Source organism: Chenopodium album, chromosome 24, assembly GCF_948465745.1.
Source record: "Chenopodium album chromosome 24, dcCheAlbu1.1, whole genome shotgun sequence".
Lineage (NCBI taxonomy): Eukaryota > Viridiplantae > Streptophyta > Magnoliopsida > Caryophyllales > Amaranthaceae > Chenopodium > Chenopodium album.
The window spans coordinates 6,695,493-6,716,837 of NC_137857.1; the positions used below are offsets into that span (position 1 = coordinate 6,695,493).

A 21,345-nucleotide genomic window follows, 5' to 3' on the forward strand; every position below is an offset into this window, starting at 1 on the left:
TAAGTTGTTTTAGACGGTTAAGATTAAAACACGTGTTCAACTTTTTCAATCCCCTTACCCACCTCCCAACCTTTTCTCTCTCCTCTAACTTTCTCTCTCTTCTTCCCGGATCTCTCATTTTCTCTCTCCTCAAACCCCCAAAAATCTGATAGAAGTTGCAATTTGAAGGATTTTCGCTTCAGGTATGTTTTTCATTTCGATTTTGTTCAAATTTTCATGAAAGTAGCATGATGTTCAAGTGAATTTGCAGTTTTAATAGGTGATTTTTGCGATTTTTAGGGTTTGGATTTAAGGTTTGATTTTTCCAATTTTTAGGAGTCGATTTTTGCGTATTATTTTGTGCGATTTTTGAGTTGGATTTTTGGATGGAGTTTGATTATTTTGAGTTCGAGTTTAGCAAATTTAGGGTTCGAATCTTTGCGAATTATTTTGTTCGATTTTTGCAAATTATTTTGTTTGATTTTTGCGATTGATTTTTGTTCGATTTTTGTTCATTATTTCGATCAATTTTTGTTCATTATTTCGTTCGATTTAGGGTTCGAATGATTGTTGTTGTGTGGGTATTGCTGTTGTTTTGCGGCTGCTATGGTGGTGTGAATTTGGTGGTGGTTGTTGGCTGTGATTGGTGGAAGAGGAATGAGAAGGTTGTGATGTTGGCAGAGGTGGAGGGTTTTGCGTGAGGGAGCAACAGGGGGTAGGCTGAATTGGGTGGCTGTGAGTGAGGGTGTGGATTGGAGATGCGGTGTAGGATAAGAGAAGGAGTGGTGAAGGTTTAGTGGTTGAGCAGCAAGGGAGAAAGTAGAAAAAAAATTAGAGCACAGGTTTAGAACATAGGATAAATTTAAAACATAGGAAAAAAATTTATAGAACATAGGAAAACATTTAACATAGACAAAAAAAATAATAATTTAGAACATAAGAAAAAAAATTAGAACATATGAAAAAGAAAATTTAAAACATTTGAAAAAAAAAATAGAACATAGGCCGAAGAAATAAAAGTATAGAACATAGGTAAATTTAGAACATAGGCTATAGGTTTAGAACATAGACAAAAATATAATTTAGAACATAAGAAGAAATGTAGAGTACATGTTTAGAATATAGGAAAAAATTTAGAACATCGAAAAAAAATAGAACATAGGAAAAAAATTTAGATCATAGACAAAAGTATTTAGATCATAGGTAAAAAGATTATTTAGAACATAGGGGAAAAAAATTAGAACATAGGTAGAAAAAATTTAAAACATAGGAAAATAAAACTTCAAAACATGAGTAGACTAAATTTAGAACATAGAAAAATAAAACTTTAGAACATAAGTAGACTAAATTTAGAACATAGGAAAATAAAACTTTAGAACATAAGTAGATTAAATTTAGAACATAGGAAAATAAAACTTTAGAACATAAGTAGATTAAATTTAGAACATAGAAAAAAAAAAAAAAAAAAAAACTTTTAACATAGGAAAATAAAACTTTAGAACATAAGTAGACTAAATTTAGAACATATGAAAATAAAACTTTAGAACATAAGTAGACTAAATTTAGAACATAGGAAAATAAACTTTAGAACATAAGTAGACTAAATTTAGAACATAGGAAAATAAACTTTAGAACATAAGTAGACTAAATTTAGAACATAGGAAAATAAAACTTTAGAAAAGTAGACTAAATTTAGAACATAGGAAGAAAAAAAAAAACTTTTAGAACATAAGTAGACTAAATTTAGAACATAGGAAAATAAACTTTAGAACATAAGTAGACTAAATTTAGAACATAGGAAAATAAACTTTAAAACATAAGTATTAAGTAGACTAAATTTAGAACATTGGAAAATAAAACTTTAGAACATAAGTAGACTAAATTTAGAACATAGGAGTAGGCAAAAAAAATTTAGAATATAGAAAAAGAATATTCTGCTTATGTTCTAAAGTACGTAGTATGATTATACGAATCTTTTTTATATTCTCAGTCATGCTTTAGAACAAATTCAGTAAATTTTAGAACAAATTTAGTATATTTTAGAACATATGCTAAACCTATTAGCTCAATTGGCAGAGCACTATGCAAATGCATAGAAGATGTAGGTTCGATTCCTACATAGGTTAACTCTAAAAATAATTTCAAAAAGAAAATTAAATTATCACTAAGTTATATTTCGTACAAGAATAAATTGGTGATCGAAATGATTCACGACTATGGAAACTTTGTTACAACTTAACTCGCATACAAACTCTTATCTCCACACTATGAAAATGAACTTACGTGGGATTCGAACCCACATCTTTTGCACATTTGCACAATGCTCTACTCGTTGAGCTAGTAGGCTGATGTATATAAAGCATCCGAACTAAAAAAATTACTAAAAAGATAGACATTAAGTTTGCTTATACTGTCATTAGTAGTCCTGTAGTGCACATTTGGGAGGGCAAGGACTATCCCATGTTAAGACTAGTATTAACCAAGCAAGCTTTGACAAAAAATATATAGGACTAAGTTATACGAACAAAAAATACTTAGGGAAACTATGTTAAAACGAAACTCTTTAAAGTTAAACATACACTTGTCTCCACATTACACAAATCAACCTACGTGGGATTTGAACCCACATTTTTTGTGCATTTGCACAATGCTCTACCCATTGAGCTAGTAGGCTAATGTATATAAGATATTCAAATAAATATAAACCTTGAGCTTACCTAATGTATCAAATCAAAAATAATATAAGCAATTGTTGATTGGACAATAAGAGATTCAATTTTTGCCAGTAACAGACATTGACAAGGTTTATATTAAAAGCTTAGACAATCATGAGATTCATGACAGTAAAACATATCTAAATATTTAGCTTTGCATGTGTCATTAACTCATTTTCACTTTATCAATAGCAATATCAAATTAGCAATAGCAATAGCATCAGCTTAGTCAATAGGGAAGGTCACATTTAGAGAGTTCGCAATTATCAATATCAAAATCATCATCTTTCTTCTTTGAAGTATTAATATTATTCTATTTTGTAAGTCTTGGCGGGAAAAGACATAGAGACATGAACACAGAAACCATCACATACAAAATCCCATCACATCATATAGGCAAACTGATCTATAGTATACCACACTTACTCAAGTATGAACTAGCAAGCATAAAACTAGGTTGCAGCTCTCAAATCTCACTAGGACAATGGATTCTAATTTGTTCTGATCATAAAAGGATAACTTTAGAACCTTTATAACATAGAGAGTAAACTTTAAAACGAAAACTTTAGAACATAAAAGGATAACTTTAGAACCTTTATAACATAGAGAGTAAACTTTAAAACGAAAACTTTAGAACATAAAAGGATAACTTTAGAACCTTTATAACATAGAGAGTAAACTTTTAAACGAAAACTTTAGAACATAAAAGGATAACTTTAGAACCTTTATAACGTAGAGAGTAAACTTTAAAACGAAAACTTTAGAACATAAAAGGATAACTTTAGAACCTTTGTAACATAGAGAGTAAACTTTAGAACATAAACAAAACCTTTAGAACATAAAAGGATAACTTTAGAACCTTTATAATATAGAGGTTAAACTTCAGAACATAAAAGGATAACTTTAGAACATAGTGGATTTGATCCCATGATAATATTCAGAACCCAAACTTTTGTTTTATGAACTAGATTAGTTGTCCTTGTCCTTGGTCTTAAAACTCGAGCCATCATTTGGCTTTCCCTCTTTTGATCTATCATGAGTGCTATATGTTTAACATTTGTAAGTATTAGAGTTGGAAGGGATGACAAGCTGTCTAGGCCATCATTATTATCTGGTTGGGGGTTAGTGTAGATTGTATAGGTAAACTTTAGAATATAGTTGGAAAAATTTAGAACATAGACTAAAAACTTTAGAACTTGTAAGTAAACTTTTGAACATAGGAAGTAAACTGATTAATGCATAAAAAACAACTAAAATTACTCGAATGATCTGTTAAGCATTAAAAACAACTAAAATTACCCAAATGATCTATCAGTCAAACAACTACCAGTATAGTAGTACTCAAATACGCATCACTTACTCATGGTCATATTGGAGGGATGATCTATCAATAATCCATGACTACTACGATACGTCGGTAACATAACCTAGCTGAGCTGAATATTCACGTCCAAGCTCATTTAGCTCTAAACTTTTCACAAGCATAAATAGACAAAATGTTGTTCAACAATCAACACATAAACAAGAGCATCTCTCACTCTTTTTTTTATTTCAATGAAAAGGGGATATATTAATAATTAAGCCACATCCAACAAACCCATAGTACATATCTAAACTGAAAGTAAAAAGGCTGCAAATAAATAAGCTACATGTTGATGTATTTAAAGCAGTTTGATACATAAGCTTGCTGCTATAACAAAAATAGAATCAAAGATATACACATATCAGGTCCTCAATATCCTTCTCATACGATTTATCTTTCAAGCAGCAAGGAGCAGCATCATGAAGCTTACTACACATCTCTAATTCATTCATCAAACAAGCTCCATAATTCATTTAAACGGAGTATAAAACAGCATGTTCATGTTACACATAGAGAAGGTGTTTGGAAGCAGCTAAGATCTTTTGGTAAAGTTCATTAAAAAACTAGTAAAGGCACATCATTATTCAAATGAACATCACAAAAATCAAACAAAAACAGAAAAAATCGAACATAATCAGAGCAAAAAATTGAGAAATTAACGCATCAAAATCACAGCATACAAAAATCGCAAAAGGCTGGGAAAATTTGAGAAAAAAATAGCAGTAAAATAGCATCAAAATCGCAAAGAAAACCGAACAAAAAAAATCAAAATTAGAACAAAAAAATCGAACAATCAAACAATCGAACTAATAAATAATCGAACAAAATAAATATAAATCGATTAGAAACTCGCCAAAAACAAAATCGGATAGAAAAATACCCAAAAATCGTTAAAAATCGCAAACGTATTGACGAACACTTGAATTAATGAAGAATTCGGACAAAATTCGTGAGTTCCAAGCAGATTTGAATGAATAATTTGATGAATCTTTCTTTGAAAGCTTTGAATGAATTTGGGGAGAGAACTTTAGAGAGAGAAAAAAGTTGTACCAGTTTTTAGAGAGAGAAAGAGCTGACAAATTTTTCTAAAATTCCTATTATACAATAAAAAGTTCATTAATTTACAATAGTGCCATTATTTTGATCCGGGTAAATGTTGAGCGTTAGATCTTGATTGATCTAATGGCTGAAAATGGTTCTTATATATAATGGGTTCTTACATGAGCCTTCCTCTATATATATATATATATATATATATATATATATATATATATATATATATATATATATATATATATATATATATATATATATATATATATATATATCTTTTAATTAAATAGTTCATCAGTTCCTTTTGAATTGCACCATGGGTCATTTTTTGTGAGAGATTTTTGGGTTAAATGATGCAAACAATAAGAAACAGAGAGATTATAAAGCAGTTGTTTAATTTTGTTTTATACCTATTTCCTATTTAATTAATAATTGATTTTGAGTTGATCTTTTATTGAATAGGCTAATTAAACTTCATATTTACATATACAAGTATTAAAATATATTTTTGTACGAGTACTTCGTACTTACATTCATTTTAGCCCATATATACAGATACGATTATTGATTATGCTAATAGCTAATGTTAATATGTTATGCGTCGATACATATAATATGTTTAACTTTTCAATTAATCTTCAACACGACACGCGCACGGCCGTGGCCGGATAGGATAGGGCAATAATGGACAATTGGACACCCCGGCCTCTAACTTCAATTTCACTAATACCCTTCATTTTTTTTTTTTACCTCCAACCAAAAAAAAGGCGGCTAATCCCAAATAACCCAATTTCCCGCGCTCATCCCAAATCAAATCACTCAACCGACACCGGAAACTTACAACAAACCAGAGAAAAAATGGCTGCAACAACACCGTCAATGGCGGAACCTACGGCGGCGGCGGCGATAAACTCGAATGAATCGATGAAGATAGCAATTGCGATGGCTCTTCTCCGATCAAAGCTTCTCTCTCAACCTCAGTCTTCTCTCTCATCTTCTGCTTCTCGTACCTTCCATTGGAAGCGAAAGGTGCGCGGGCGCAATTCTCACTCTCTCTATTCTACTCGGAATTTCGGATTGACGATGACTTTTTGCTGGAATTCAGGCTAAAAATCGGAAGCAGGAAATTCAACGGCTCTCAGATGAGCTCAAACGTCTCGAAGGTTCGCAATTTCAATAATCGCTTAAATTCGAATTAATGATAAAATTTTTTGTAAAATTTGAATTTTATGCTTATTTATTTTTGAATTTTTGTTTGTGTTTTTGTAATTAGATGATTTAGGTCGTGATTTGTATCCAGAAAGTGCGTCCTGCAAGTGTTATTTCTTCAATAATTTGCAAAGTGTAAGCCCTAAGAAGTTAACGGATGGTTTTGACCATCGGCTGAATGATGTTCTTCGTCGCAGATTTCTCAGATTAGGTCATAACCTATCCTTTGTTTATCAGTTTATTACAAGTAATAGAATTAGGAAGTGTTTGTATGAGATTTGTTTTGTTGATTTGGATGAATTGATTACGATTATGCAGTACGTTTGCATAAGAGAATCAAAAGAAAGACGAGCAATTCGATTGATCAACGAGCTTTTTCAGGTTTAAGTGCATCTTAAAACATTCGTTTATACTATTTTTCGGTCTTTTTCCTGTTTAATGTATGTAAAAATGAACAATGTTATGAAATTGTGGAGGAAATTGAGTTTGTTTCAGATTATAGAAAGTTTCTGTCTGCTTGTAATTTGTAACCAGATTATTACAAGGAAGAGGAGATAGAAAAGCTGAAAATATCGGCTGAGTTTCTTGTGGATCTTTGTGAGACTCCTAGCATGGTTAGTCTTGCATTTCATAAACTAATGGTTAACCTAACTTCAAGAAATAATTTTGTTTGTAAATGTAGTGGTGATCATGATTTCAAGCATGTTCGATGATTTCTGCAGGTGAAGAGACCTAATTTCGCAAACTTGGCACATCAAGCTGTGGACTTCATTCTAGGTTAGGCATTGTTTTCATACTTGGTCTTGTACAATGCTAGTTTTGGTATAAAAATCTGATGTTATGTTATATTATCTGCAATGTCTTAAAATTTATAAAATAAGTGGTTACTTTTGTGTGAACTTGTGGTGGTTAATGTGTGCTTGATATTCACATGTCTACTAAGTTGGTTTACTAATTGTGGAATATAGTCTTGCTTCTACTTCTTTTGTAGATTTATCCTATTAAGTTTGCAGTGGTTGGTACACTGCTTGAACTTTGTTTGAGTCTTGAACTTCGCTGGAAATGACAGGGAATGCAAAGATTTTGTTTGTCTGCTGTTGGCACTAATTATAACTTGGTTGATTGATAGTTACAGAGGTCCTTAAAGTTAAATCTTTGCGGTATTCAGGGATTCCAATCATAGGATATTGATGTTATGACTTCATTATCTAAGAGAGATGTATTTTTGTGCTGTCTTTGAAGGTTCTGTGAATCAAGAATTATCAACGGGAAAGGATATGGCTGCTACTGATGGAATTATCAGTAATTTGATTGTTTGTCTGATCAAAAGGATGTGCACACCTCTGGAAAATGGTAATTTATATTTCTTTCCGCATACTCATTTGTTTCCATTATTTGATATTTTATTGGACAAATATTTCATCTTGTTTTGCCTTGGTGATTCGAGTTATAATGGACTAAACTTGATGCTTTGATTCCTTCAAGAAACTACTGACTTCTCTTAGACTCTTACTGATTTGATAGCTTTTCAGTTTTTCCTAAACTGTCATGTCTGATTAATCATTGACACTGGAAAACTTTTGGTCTGTTTAAATGTGATGGAACTTCATAAAAGTCGATAATAAGAGCATGTAGTTGAGGTAAATGCTCTTTCAAACCGTTATAACTGGAAAATGAATGCTCTTGCTCTTCGGTTCAGTATGTGTGGAAGTCAAACAAATCACTCTGCCTAGAATCAAAGACCCCAATTTTGTCCAAGGCAATAAAATGTCCTCTGACTGCATATCAAATAGCACTTATAGCAATCTTCAGCTATGGTAGCAATTCTCTGTGTTTTTTCGTGTTCTCTTCTGTTTTATATGGTTGCTGATCTCATTGCATTATTGTTTGCAGAGCTATGTGACCCTGAAACTGATGCGCAAACTCATATTCAGCACATTATTCGTATGCTTGGAAATGTGTCCTATGTAGGACAGAGGGTCTTGCTTTCTGTCTGCCACAGGATATCTGAACTAGCAGAACGGTTGCTCTTGCTGGATCCATTTGATGAGTCTTTTCCCCAAATCCATGATTCTATGTTTGTGATGTAAGCTTCCCACACTTTTTTTCCCCTAATACGAATGTCCTGACTTTCCTCTAAGCTTCATTGTTGCATTTATTGAAGTAATGGATTATTTACTTATTTATTTATCTATTTTTAAATTGAACCATTATGAAATTCAGCATATATGCTTAATCAATTGCCTTATCTTTCCTCCTTTGGCACGAGGTCCTTTGTCTATGATTGGCATGCTTCGTTTTTATAAATTCTGATCTTCACTCATCTAAATTGTCTTAAATTGTCTATGTATAAGTATCCTCACCAATATCTTGGATTCCATATTAGCATTCATGGTTTGTTGGTATAACAAAATATATGTGGACTTACAGTGTCATGTAGGCTAAAAAATTTATAACATATGATTATGCTTTCTGCATATGCTGCTGTTTAGTCTTTGACTGGTTGGTGGTTTTGCTATACGACGAATCAAATATTCTTGTAATATTAGGACTGCATTTGCTGTAACTGAGTTGGCTATCTTTTAGTAGTATGGAGTAATTCCTTTTTTTATTCATCTAATAAATTGTTTGACTTGCAGGATTCAGCTTATCGAGTTTCTAGTGTCAGACTACTTAGTCACATGGTCAAAAGATGAAGGTTTTGAGATAAGTATGTGTTTAACCTTGTTATTTGGATTCCATAAAATATTCTTTTGCAGTTAGATTTCAAATATTAACAATAGTATGAATATTAGTGCAAAAAAAGGCGTTACCTTTGAAATTGACTCTTATTACAGGGAACATTAGTTGGTTAGGCCTTGAACCAATATAATTAAGTGCACTTTTGTGTCAATAATCATAACAAAATGCCTCTTGCATGTTTCAGTGAAATTGTTGCAGACTGATGTGAAAATTTGATGTCGTTGTAGGGTTGTTCGAAGAATGGCTGATTTCATTTCTTCATGCTCGTAAAACATTGCAATCAATGGAGGAGAGGTCAGGGCTTTATTCGCTTTATTTGGACCGAGTAACTGGAGAGTTGGCTAGACAGGTTGGCCAAGTATCGTCTCTCCAGAAACTCAACCAAGATATACTTGATGAATTGTTTAGCTAATTTAGGCCTCTGTATTATAACCATTTACATAGTCTTGGAAAATCCACCAAATTTCGTTATTCTTTTAGTAGTATTTTTGTAGATCCATTAACAAAGCTTATGCCATTCATTGTTACGTAGGAAAACCAAATTGCTGTAAAGTGTAAACAATTAAGGGACCCTATAATTTCTTTCTTAATCCAAAAAAGTGTTTAAACACTAGGCTATACTAAACCAGATTACATGTTATCCTTTCAAAATGAATTATAGATAAATAAATTATATGAATAAAAGGATCATGACACGTCATTCATCTGTAAAAGTAGAAAATTTATTCATGTAATAACCCGAGATATCGTCCAGGTCCATCACTTTATTTATGTAATTATATAAGGGAATGTTAGAATTATAATGGCTACCCAACTATTGTAGGTGGGTTAAGGAAACATTAGAAAATTCAATAAAAAGTCATTTTTATAATTTTTAAGAAAAATATCACACCTTTTATGGATGTTTCAAAAGTATAGACAACTATTTTTAAAAAATAAAACAGCTTTGAACACATGCTTTTAATTATTTCATTTGGCATCTCCCACTTATCTATATCTCTATAAACTTAAATTAAATTAGGATGCAAATTCCTGGGAAACTACTAATTTCTGCCGGCTAGATTGAAACCGAGTGAAGCAGTAAACAGAAATTACAAGACAAAACCTAAAGTTGTTTAGTCAAAGGAAAATATGTTTAAAATATGCTTAAATAAAAAGACTCAACCAAAATTAATAATTTCAACACACTTAATGATATACCAATAATTAAAATAAATATAATCCTGCAAGCTTCTCAACTAATTGCCACCCTATAAATAAAACTACACAAACCATATTATTTCCTCACCTAAATAATTTCCACCCCAAAAACTTCAGCTCATCTCTTCATCATCATTCATCAACCCGGTTCATTAATCGAATCATCTGAGCTTCAAAGTTACATAAACAATCAACATGACACAGTTGAGACGTCGATTTCAAGCAGTGTTGTTAGTATGTTTCATGTTATTCATGTCACAACTAACTCTGAGTTCATCTGCACAACATGATGAACATGCCTTGAGTTATGCTGTTACTAGCAGCATCAGTAGCAGTAAGGCAACAAATGAAGTTGATGATGATAGTAATAGTCGAGCTTATTCATTGAATACTCGAAAACTTGCTGTGATGTTCCGAGGATCACCAAGATTCATTCCAGCTGTTGTTGCTAGTCGTAGAACATCAGATGCTTCAAATTTACACTCATCTTTGCTCCTACTTCCCCTGTTAGCTTATTTCTTTCTTTAATATATAATCTTCATTTTTTAAGTTTACTTTCCTAATACTTTTTTTATTCTTTTTCTTAATTGGAATGAAACAGTATCAATGTGTAATTATATATTCTTGAAAATGTATATCGAGATTAATTTAGTGATGTAAAACATATTACTATGTTATTTCTTATGTATAAAGAGAAAACGAACATAAAACGTACCAAGTATGTTCTGATCAGTTCTGGATGGTTAGGTTCCAGTCCCCTTCCAATTGTTTTGTGGGGATCGAACGATCATATTGTAACTCCACTATTCCAGCTTGGGAAATTATTGTTAGAATACTCCTATTATCTTATTGTAGGCAAAAAGTTTATAACGTGGAAATTGGAAGAATGATTAGCTTTTAGTTTAAATTTGGTTAAGAACTATTATTAATGTTTATTTAGTCATATTAGGCTTTGCTAGTGGTTGATACCTAACATGATTAGATTTATACCTAATTTTAATCACTTGTAATTTTACTTTTAAATCCCTTGGAAGCAAAACCACTGTCAATAAGAATTCTCCCTAAACAAAACTATAGTACAATTACAAATTTACATACTTGTACACAATTATACAACCTTCATGTAAAATATACTTGTATACTTTTGTATACAAGTATACAACCTTCATGAGTCATCTGCCCGGGATGTAGCAGATGATAATGCAATCGTTGTATCTCTTACATGATCCGATCCTCTGTTAGCAAAGAAATATGTCTAAATTCCAAAAAAAAATCGAGTACTAGCTAATTACCTTAGCATTCTTTATGATTTTAGTTATAATGTCATTAATATAGATGGCCATAATTATAACATGATTTAGATTGCCAACCTAAACCAATTAACTGTCTTCCTATTTGTATGCGCCTTCTCTCATTCCTTCACAACATCCAAATTCCAACCATACGTTACGTTCATCTCCCTTCTCACTAACCAAGGGGATGACAATGTGGTTGAGGCGTCGATCCTGTGTGCTCTTTATATGCTCCGCCTTATTCATATTGCAATCTGATCATGTCACCCCATCTGTAACTCATCAGGGTGTGAAGAACTATCCTGTAATTAGCAGCAGCATGGAAACAAATGGTGTTGACAGTAACAGTAGTTCTTGTTGTTCATTGGATTTTCGAAAGCTCGGTTTCATGGTAAGACGACCAAGATTTTTACCATTGGGTATGGTTCACCGCAGAAAATCAGATGCTGTAAAACCACAAACATCTTGGTTCCATGGTTTCCTCTTGTTGATCATTTATCTCTGTTACAGGCTGTGATATATTTGCCTTCTACTCTTATTATATTCAGTGTTGAAGCTTCATTGCTTCAATATTTTCGATCAATATACATTGTATACTACCTTGTATAATTATACGATATAAAGGAGAAAAAAATTCTGGTAGCCTAGCTAGTTTGTCGGAGTGAATGTCAAAGGTACCCTTGATGAGCAAACTGCAGCCAGGCTCCGATTAAGGACACAATCTATCTTTCATTTCTACTAGTTGCATAAATATTAGCCGGACTTTTAACCAATATCTTTCCATAATTATCTTGAATACCGAAAAGTTGATGAACTTATGAACTTAGCAACCCTCACAGAGTAATTTCCAAAATTCCCTCAAAGGTTTGAATCAGAGAGCATGTTTGGTATACAGTCTGTTTACACAGGAAGCATAAATGAAAATATGCAATAAAGTCTATAGCTTGCATATTACATTGGTCACCGGATTTTTTTTTCATTTTATTTTATACAAGGGAGTTACAAGAATATCAAAAGCCCAAAAGTATAAAACTGAAATGTATACAAGGAATTATCAGCCTCCACTAATTGGTGGTATAATGGCTAATTCATCCCTATGTTTAACAATAGCAGATTCAGATGCATACTCCTCATTCAAAGCCAGCACCATGCACCCTCGTAACTCTTCGAGACCTGGAAACTGGGTGACAATCTTATCTAAACAATCACGAGCTGTGCTACCAGATTTTACCTCCAGTGGCATATCAGCTAACCCAGTCAGATCCCGGGCTCTGGCAAAAAACAGAACTTTTAGCTCAATTGATGATTTTTCATCCCTTTCATTAGTGTTGTCTTGACTTTCAGTCTGGTTCTTCAGCTCCATCTTGTTGTATCAAATGAAGCCAAAATGTTGAGCATATGTTCTACAACAAACTGCCAGTAGATCACACGATAAGTCAACATCACTAGTGGAATGAGACTGATAAAGTGTTAAGTCAATACCACAAGCTAAAAAGAAATTACAGGCACAATAGAAATGAAATCACATACATGTAGATGTTTCAGATTGGAACTATGCCAGGGATCGGGACTCTAAGAATAGGATGGATGAGCAACAATCTAAATCCCCAGCTCTTAGAATATTCAAACAATTAAATAAAACATAAACTACTGAGTCTGATTAAGTTTCAGAGAAGCGCAAGACATCTAAACTTGGATTCTAGAATCTCTCTAGCTAAAGAAGGTTTGCAGCTGAAATAAAATCATGGTGCAAGGCTCGATCTTGTTGGTTCATGGCAAAGATTCGATGCCTATATTATAATCCATTGACAAATTTACAGAAAGTATTGAAAATTTAAAGAAGATATAAGTCCCACTCAGTTCTAGTGGTTTAAAACAAAGGAACAGGGCATTTTTATGTATACTGCACTACTATAATAAGGGGAGAAAAAGGAATAACTTTACCATTGATTGAGCCGCCACCTTTACCTTCAACTAATATCATAATCAGAATTATTCCCAACCAGAGAGACCACAAAAACTTTAAAAATGATTCCAACTTGCAAATTAAGCACCATATTTCAACCATTCTAGATATAGTGGTGCAAAAGAATCAATGGGTAGAATTCAACTACCTATGAAATCTGAATAAGTATATAACATGTGGTACGGTGATTATGATTTGCACAAACAAAATTTTACTACATAAACCCATTAGTCAACACAAAACCCATCAAAACTTTCATCAGTAGCTCACTATTTTAAGACCTACAGCAAAGTATTGTGGTGGCCATGATTTATTTAAACAATCCTAATTCCTTACATAGGTTTAATTCTTAAAAAACAATAACAAAAAAAGTGTACGAACGATGTAATCAACTAAGTTTCAGATCTAAAAAATATCCCTTACCCTGTATACAGCTAAGTGGTTAAAAGACGTGTTAGGAGATGTTTTCATTGATGAAATTTTCATTTTTTTTTTGGTAACTCTGCATGACCTCTATTATTATGCTGTCTTGACTCTTAATCCTCTAGGAGATGAGGGATAAGAAAATCAAGAGAGGAAGAATGAAAACTGAAAAAACAGGAAAGGAATATCTAAAATGGAGGGAGGCTGGAGAGATGAAAGGAGGTCAAGAAGGTGATGAGAAAAGGGACGGCTAAGATATGGTTTAGGTAATTTGATATAAGAATCATTTAGACAACAATTTTTAAAATTACCGTCTATTGACTGGTCAAGTGAACACAAGTCAGACCAGGATCCAAGTCCAACCCGGCCTCTATAAGGATTTGGACTCTTTCTTAGGCTCCTAGCAAATCCAAATCAGGTCGGCTTCAGTTCAGATTTGAACATAGGCCCCGTTTGGTTTGATGTAAAATGTTTTCATGGAAAATGATTTTTCCATTTTCCTTTGTTTGGTTTGTTAAGGGGTAAAAAACAATTTTTCCAAGGGTGGAAAATTCCATCCTTAATGATGGAATTTTTTTTTTTTCACAAAACAAGGGAAGCCACATTTTCCTCTCTCCTCCTTACCTCCTTTTTTACTTCCCTCTCATTCATCCTTACATTTCCACTCCTATTTTTTATTTTTCTTGAACTTTTCTTGTATGCAACCAATCAAAGGAAAACTAATTTGCAATTGTGCTTTTCCTTGAAAATGTTTTCCATAAAAACTAATTTTCCACTAAAAATGTTTTACATTAAACCAAACGGAGCCATAGTTGTCAACCCCATTTCCTCCATATATTATCTACAGGTGGACCATGATGTCTGAAACTTATAGGTTCAATTTGAAGATTTGGAAGAAGACATATATGGACAATTGGACATATGGTCATTGCTTGGCTCATTTTAGTGATAGGCTGCAAGCTTTCTTCAGATGCAGGAGTTGCATGACCACATATTGCCATTATCACCACCTAAAATGGAATCCTTAGTCTCAGCTCATTGATAATGGCTACTTAGTTCCATTCATAAAACATGACAGTAAAGTTTGATTATGAAATAGGAAAAAATTAGAACTTGAAGCCACCACCTGCTCTCAATTCATCTTTAGGATCAACACAACTAAGAAAGGAAATCCCTTGTAATTCTTATAGCTGGTATCATCAGTTCATCATAACTACCCTAGGTAGAATTAAATATCTACATTAATCCAAGTTTGCACAAATGGGAAGACAAAGAGAAGGAAATAGTGAAAAAATAAAAATGAATAATCATAGACTTTTCTGAAATGGACAATGTCTTCTAGCGTTTGGTGCTAAGGTGAGGCTCAGGTATCGTGCCTAAGTGGTAGGCCACCATTGCAAAGTGGAGACCAAGAAGTAACTCTTAGAAAATGAATTAGGTTCATAATTTGTATTCCACCATTTTGGTTCGAGTCTAGGAGATTAAGAGATATAGGTATAGACTTATAGACCAAGTGGCGGTCCACAAAAATCCAGCATCCCCCCACCCTTCGCATGGCCCTATCTTATATCGAGTTCCATCACATTCATGTATACTACATAAACAAGATATCTAGCAACAAAAATTTCTGATAAATTACAATTCCCGTCTATTAACAGCAAGAGTGCATTATAACATTAATCAGTAAACCTACACCTATTTTCTGCTAATAAATTCAATACAAGCTCTAGAAAATGAGCAAATGGGAAAACAACTAAGCCTTAGGTTGTAAGTTACACCCGGCGCACAACGGATATGGTAATTAGTGTAGAAACAATCACTGGTTAAGCTGTTTGTACTATCAGCTAAATTAGTGCAGGGTATTCAATCTAATATGGTTAAATTACAAAGCTCTTACAATATTCATCAACCCAAACAAATTCAATAAATAAACTAATCATACACCACTAATTCCAATCCCCAAATTAACAATTTGCAAGATGATAATTGCTTATAAACCCTAATATTCCAGATATCACATAATCGAGTTCAACTAAGCATTATATATCAAAGAACATACTCTAAATAGGGTAAAGAAATCCCAAATTAATCAATTGGGTATTGTAATCTAGGTTAACATCAATAAAATTAGAGACAATCAAGCTTAAAGATAGTAGCAATTGACGAGGAGAAATCAAATTTATTTACCTGAGTGTAATCTGCAGAATATAAGAGATGGAATTCCGGCAATCGAAAAAGCGGCCGGCGAACAACAACCACCAGTAAGGCGGCGGGACTAGAGAATCACCACCGAGTTCCGGCGAAAAAGAAAGTATAAAACTTTTGGGATTTGGAGTTATAATTGAGGCTCCTAGTGAAGTTTTGGTCTTCCCACCACAATATCAAGATGTTTGTTTTTGTTGGACATTTCTTTCTTATTGGGGCCTTGGGGTTGGGGGTACCTCACCCAATAATCCTAAGTTTATTTAATACAAGTAATTCGAATGTGAGTCGAACTAAGTCCAAATCCGAATTAGGAGAAAAGCTATCTCGGTAAATATTGTTAGTAGTATATAAGCTTGAATAAATTGGTTAGTTTAAGTTGGAACAACTCTCTTACCAGCTGATCCAAACACTTGTTGGTTATGCTGATATTTTTATTTTAGTGATATAAAATCAATTACTTCTAGTAATACAAATTTTACCATTTTGTTTTTGAATAGAATTAATTTCATTGGATGTTACACCGAAGTACAATTGCGGGGTTTTTGCCAAGGAAGCATCATTGGGGAGCAAAGTGGGAAGATGCAAATCAAATGTATTATAAGGTCACTAATTTTCAAGGTTGTGTAATGCTTAATGCTTTATTATTTGCACAAGGTGTTAGTTGTGCCAGAAATGGGTATAAGGTTCACTGTACATCAACAGATTTGCTCAAGGAAGTTGTGACAAAAGTTCTTGTGCATCAGGACACTTTGATGTTTCACGAGGTTGATGAAGCCAAGTTTTTGCTTGTGTACCACATCAAAACAGTATACTCCATACTGTATATAATCAATAGCATTCGTTGGCCAGGGCTGTATCCGGTGTCTACTTAATAACCATCCATACATGTTGACAAATTTAGCTTATAATTTGAGCTACAGAAAGAATAATCTTGCAGATATTTCAGAATCAAATTATATTAGAACACAGAATATTTGACCGTTTATTCATTTAATGAACATCATCAGTATTTACAACAGCTAAACCAGAAATGAGCTTTACATGGTAGTCACAAACAAATATTGCGAAAACAAATAACAATACAACTCAGGTGAGTGCTTGTATTATCACAACAGAAATCACTCAGACAAGAGAGAAGATGAGCTTCAACATCTTTTCATAATCACAGCTGTAAGAAGTAAATTCTAGCCTACAGTCAAACTGGTGCCCCTACCTATAAGGGGTCGGCATTTATATCCTAAAAATATCTGTTTGAAATCGTTCATCATACAGCCTCCAGTGACCATACCTCTCAGTGTGATACACTGATCTTGGTATATAAAAGTTTGGTTTCAAAACTGTCTTCAAGTTCTTCAAATTTGAGGATGCACTTAAAATATCACGACTAGTCAAGTTTGCACACCCATTCAGATCCAAAAATTCCAGGTTTAAGCAGCCTTCAGAAATCATAGCAAGGCCTCTACCTGACAACCTGGAAAACTTTAGCTCGAGATGCTCTAAATTAGGCATGCTTTTACCAATGGCAGCAGCTTCAGAATCAAAGTCTTGGGGGCAAGCATTGAGGTAATCATTTGGTACAATTCCCCTATGCTGTGAAGAATCCAGCAGATTCATGAAATTGCGTTTTAGTACCTTCAGATGAGGACAGTTTCTTCCAATTGATGATAGAGATTCATGAGAGATCTCATGGCAGAAGCTAACATCGAGTTCTTTCAGCATAGGGCACCTCTTGGCCACCTCAGTCATAGCCGCATCAGAGACACTTTGGCTACTTTTAATTGAAAGAACCTCAAGTTTTGGGCATCTGTAAACAAAGCAATCATACTGAAACACCATTCACAAAATTCACAAGGGACTTTATAACTTTCCTGATCGTTTTCACAGAAGCAAGAATGTTCTCTTATTCTTTACTCAGAAGTTTTTAGTGGATATTGCGCAAGGTCAGGAACAGAAAAGAGAGGGAAGGGGTTTGGGGGGGGGGGGGGGAAGGAAGAAATACTAGCTCTAGCTCCTATTAATGAGATATACTTATTACTACTCTTGCAGTGACCAGCTGATCATGTTAGCAATAGTGTTGAGATATATGTAGATATGCAAAGGTTAATCCCATTACAACAGAAAAAGTACAAAATGAAGTCCATCAATCACCATGGAAAACTTGGCAAGTCAACTGTTCAAGTATCACAAGCAAAAAAATACAAATCACAAAAAGATTGGAATTTCAACCAACATAGCATGTGTGTACACATAATAGTTAGAGAAGGATTATCACAAAGGATAAGCAACAAGAGCTAAATACGACATAAGACATTCATGTGGTGTGTTTAGGGAAAATAGGTGCAGTAGTAAGTAATCAACTGGGCAGAAAACGGTGGCCCACAATCTACAATCCTCAGGGTTGGGGAATGGAGGCATATGTATTAGGCTAAAAAAAATACAACATTATATAATGATCACATACAAGGGTATAAGAATATTTATTAACCACAAAATATTAAATTTCCAACATATTTCAATTATGGACTAAAGACTAGAAACATTTGATTAATCATCCCCCACCCCCACCTTCCCCGGCACTATGCACCAAGTCTAAACCACCAGTGACTATCACCAACAAGAAGAGAAGACCAGTTCAGCAGCATCTTACTAGCTAATTCACACGTCAAGAGGAGGGAATAAAAGTTATTATTTGAAGTTGTTTATCAGCAAAATCTAAAGGGAAGGAATCCAGAAGCTGTGAGAGAGTTTGTTATGCCTTAAGCATTTAAGGGTAGAATATGAATGTAAGAAATCATTGAGAAAAATATTGAAGTTCTGTTGGAGAAAATTTCTAGCTCTAGAAAGTAGGAAGGTCAATTTGGAAACCTTAAGCCAATTCTTATCTTTTGCTATCTATTTTTGCCTAGTTAATTCCTGTCACTAATCTAAATCATAGCAACCCCCTCCCCCAATTCATATATTAGTTCATAAAACCCCATTCCCATGAGCCAAACACCTAGTCAATAATTTTTTTTTAAAAAAAAGAGTCTGATATTTCGTGTCAAGTACTCACAGCCTATTTGGTAAAATTCTTTTTAAGTGCTGGTGATAGAAACAAATTTGTACATAAAGTTGTAAGAAAAATCAATTTCCATTACCATGGTAATGCTAGTTCACTGCAAGTTCTCTCTTTTTCTTCACAAAATTTTATTACCATCCATCACCATTTGGGGGTGGTTATGAATATATATAAAGAAAAACACTACGTTTAGGGATGAAATTGCATTACCAATTTACCATTGACATTAGGATGTTGTTTGGATTATCATATTTCATGTATATTCATTTCCATTAGCACTATTCATAACCAGCAACCAAATTGGCCATTAAGTTCAAAACTTCAAAAGAGGTTTTCTACAGCATATAAAGCCTAAAGTACATCATTATAATAGCCCATCATTATATATTTCAATTTTCAATCAAGAGACGTAAATTTCCAGGGACTTCACCATTGTTTTCTTCAGCATAAAAAGCCTAAAGTACATGCACTACACTAAGATATTGTTTTTTTTTTTGGGTGCACACTACACTAAGATATTGTAGATGTCCAAGGTCCAACAACAAGCCTCAACCATGAATGTATAACAAACCCCTAAATATATCATCATTAAACTCCCAAATTAATGACTCCAAATCCTTTTAAATATTCATATAGTAGGCAACTCCTTCAAAATCCTCTTACAAAGTGCTACAAACTACTTTCCTGTTGAACAAACTATGCCCAATTTCAATACCATACTTTAGTAATCACATCACTTATCAATTCGTCTAATTAATCCCATATTACATAAATTCATAATCCAAAAAAAATAAAAAATATAAAAAAAATTACCCACTTCCATTTTCCACACCATCCAGAAATTCCTTATAATTCCATTTATAATAAAGATGAACATCAAAATCACATGTTCATGTTAGTAGGCTGGTAATTAATCGGATCGAATCCCATCAACATCACTACTTCTACGATTCAATACTAAATTTCTATATTCAATATGTATGTATTCAAATCAATGATCAAACTAATACCCAAAAAAATAGATAACAAAAAATTGGAAAAAAGAAACAACCTTTGAGCAGCAAAAATGAGGGCATGATCAGAGCAATGTCTAACACGGATTTGTTTCAACAACCCATCGCTCGAATCGACTATAAATTTAAGAATCGCATCGATCTTCCTCTGAAACTCGGGAGACCACCAACGAGTTGACTCAGTAGATGACTCAAAGTAAGGTTCAAGATCAAGCGAGTTATTGAGTGAAGAATCTTTGCAAGCTTCCAACCATGGCTTGCAGACGAGCATAGGTCCCTTCCATCTGTCCTCTAATGGCAGACGTGAGAGGATGTTGATTAAGCACTCGTGAGTCAACTCGGCCCAATCCGAGTTGTGGGTTAACTCGGTTGGGTTATCTTCTATCTTCATTTTTGGACAGATTGAAGATTTGCTTGCGCAAATGCTTCTTTTATTACTAGTAGTAAGTAGTAGTGTAGTACTCATCAATTTACCTTGAAGGGGCAGAGAGGGTATTTCACAAACGGAGGGACATTCACGTTAGAGGTGATCAACATTGGCCCGGTCTGCTAGCCCGACCCGATCTGGCCCAAAGCGGCGACTTGGAATGAAAGGATCTCGGGTATACTGACCTCTTAGTGTTATGGCAAATGGGGCGTCCTTGGGGTGATCTCGTAGTTCCCACGGGTGGAGGACAATGAATACGCTCTCACTGGAGGTCCGGGGCTTGGGCAAGCATAAAAACACTTTTTTAGTTAAAAAGTCCAAACCCGGCCCGAAAAGCCCGTTTTGGCCCAACAAGCCCGCTACGTTTCTGCGGGTTTGGGCATGAGAGATGTGTCAATTCGAGTGTCTAGGTAATACTTACTGTGACAAAATCTGACCCGACTCGAAAAATCGATCGGAACAATGATTCCATATCCGACCCGTACCCGAAGAATAGGTGAATACTGTGACATGTAACCTGAATTGAAATAGACCCAACATTAACTGATAACCGAATAAACCTGATAGTTTATGACCTAAACTTGTAATCAACTTGATATTAACCGAAAACTAATTATTCGACCCGACTTGATAATGATCTAGACCAGATTAGTACTCGACTTTGTTTAGAACTTCAAAGCGATTATAACCTGTCACAACTT

The 21,345-nt window shown here is 33.7% G+C and overlaps 3 protein-coding genes across 4 annotated transcripts; 1 reads left to right on the forward strand and 2 right to left on the reverse strand.

Annotated features, from left to right (window-relative positions):
• Positions 1-5,875: 5,875 nt before the first annotated feature.
• Positions 5,876-9,565, forward strand: LOC145612603 (protein MULTIPOLAR SPINDLE 1-like). Its single transcript, XM_081667942.1, has 10 exons — positions 5,876-6,138; positions 6,215-6,272; positions 6,383-6,529; positions 6,637-6,699; positions 6,853-6,932; positions 7,041-7,095; positions 7,561-7,671; positions 8,212-8,404; positions 8,958-9,028; positions 9,288-9,565. The coding sequence occupies exons 1-10, from the start codon at positions 5,968-5,970 to the stop codon at positions 9,470-9,472; spliced, it is 1,134 nt and encodes a 377-aa protein (XP_081524068.1). The 5' UTR covers positions 5,876-5,967; the 3' UTR covers positions 9,473-9,565.
• A 2,831-nt stretch (positions 9,566-12,396) lies between these two features.
• On the reverse strand, positions 12,397-16,342 carry LOC145611721 (molybdopterin synthase sulfur carrier subunit-like). 2 transcript variants are annotated; one of them, XM_081667075.1, is made up of 2 exons: positions 16,129-16,342; positions 12,397-12,965 (listed from the first exon to the last, which is right to left on the reverse strand). In XM_081667075.1, exon 2 carries the CDS (start codon positions 12,913-12,915, stop codon positions 12,607-12,609), a length of 309 nt encoding a protein of 102 aa, XP_081523201.1. In that variant the 5' UTR covers positions 12,916-12,965; positions 16,129-16,342; the 3' UTR covers positions 12,397-12,606. The 2 variants fall into 2 exon arrangements, with proteins under 2 accessions (XP_081523201.1, XP_081523202.1); XM_081667076.1 differs by lacking the exon at positions 16,129-16,342 and adding an exon at positions 13,083-13,425.
• Positions 16,343-17,110: 768 nt separating this feature from the next.
• Positions 17,111-20,638, reverse strand: LOC145611175 (F-box protein SKIP1-like). The gene is made up of 2 exons (XM_081666459.1): positions 20,256-20,638; positions 17,111-17,950 (listed from the first exon to the last, which is right to left on the reverse strand). Exons 1-2 carry the CDS (start codon positions 20,606-20,608, stop codon positions 17,377-17,379), a joined length of 927 nt encoding a protein of 308 aa, XP_081522585.1. The 5' UTR covers positions 20,609-20,638; the 3' UTR covers positions 17,111-17,376.
• Positions 20,639-21,345: the final 707 nt, after the last annotated feature.

Bases quoted from the DNA above. Each gene is read 5' to 3' on its own strand.
- LOC145612603 (XM_081667942.1), top strand. From the start codon at position 5,968: ATGGCTGCAACAACACCGTCAATGGCGGAACCTACGGCGGCGGCGGCG. The intron at 7,096-7,560 runs GTTAGGCATTGT...CTGTCTTTGAAG, and splicing joins AGCTGTGGACTTCATTCTAG to GTTCTGTGAATCAAGAATTA. The intron at 8,405-8,957 runs GTAAGCTTCCCA...TTTGACTTGCAG, and splicing joins CATGATTCTATGTTTGTGAT to GATTCAGCTTATCGAGTTTC.
- LOC145611721 (XM_081667075.1), bottom strand. From the start codon at position 12,915: ATGGAGCTGAAGAACCAGACTGAAAGTCAAGACAACACTAATGAAAGG.
- LOC145611175 (XM_081666459.1), bottom strand. From the start codon at position 20,608: ATGAAGATAGAAGATAACCCAACCGAGTTAACCCACAACTCGGATTGG. The intron at 17,951-20,255 runs GTTGTTTCTTTT...CTTTGTTTACAG, and splicing joins CTCATTTTTGCTGCTCAAAG to ATGCCCAAAACTTGAGGTTC.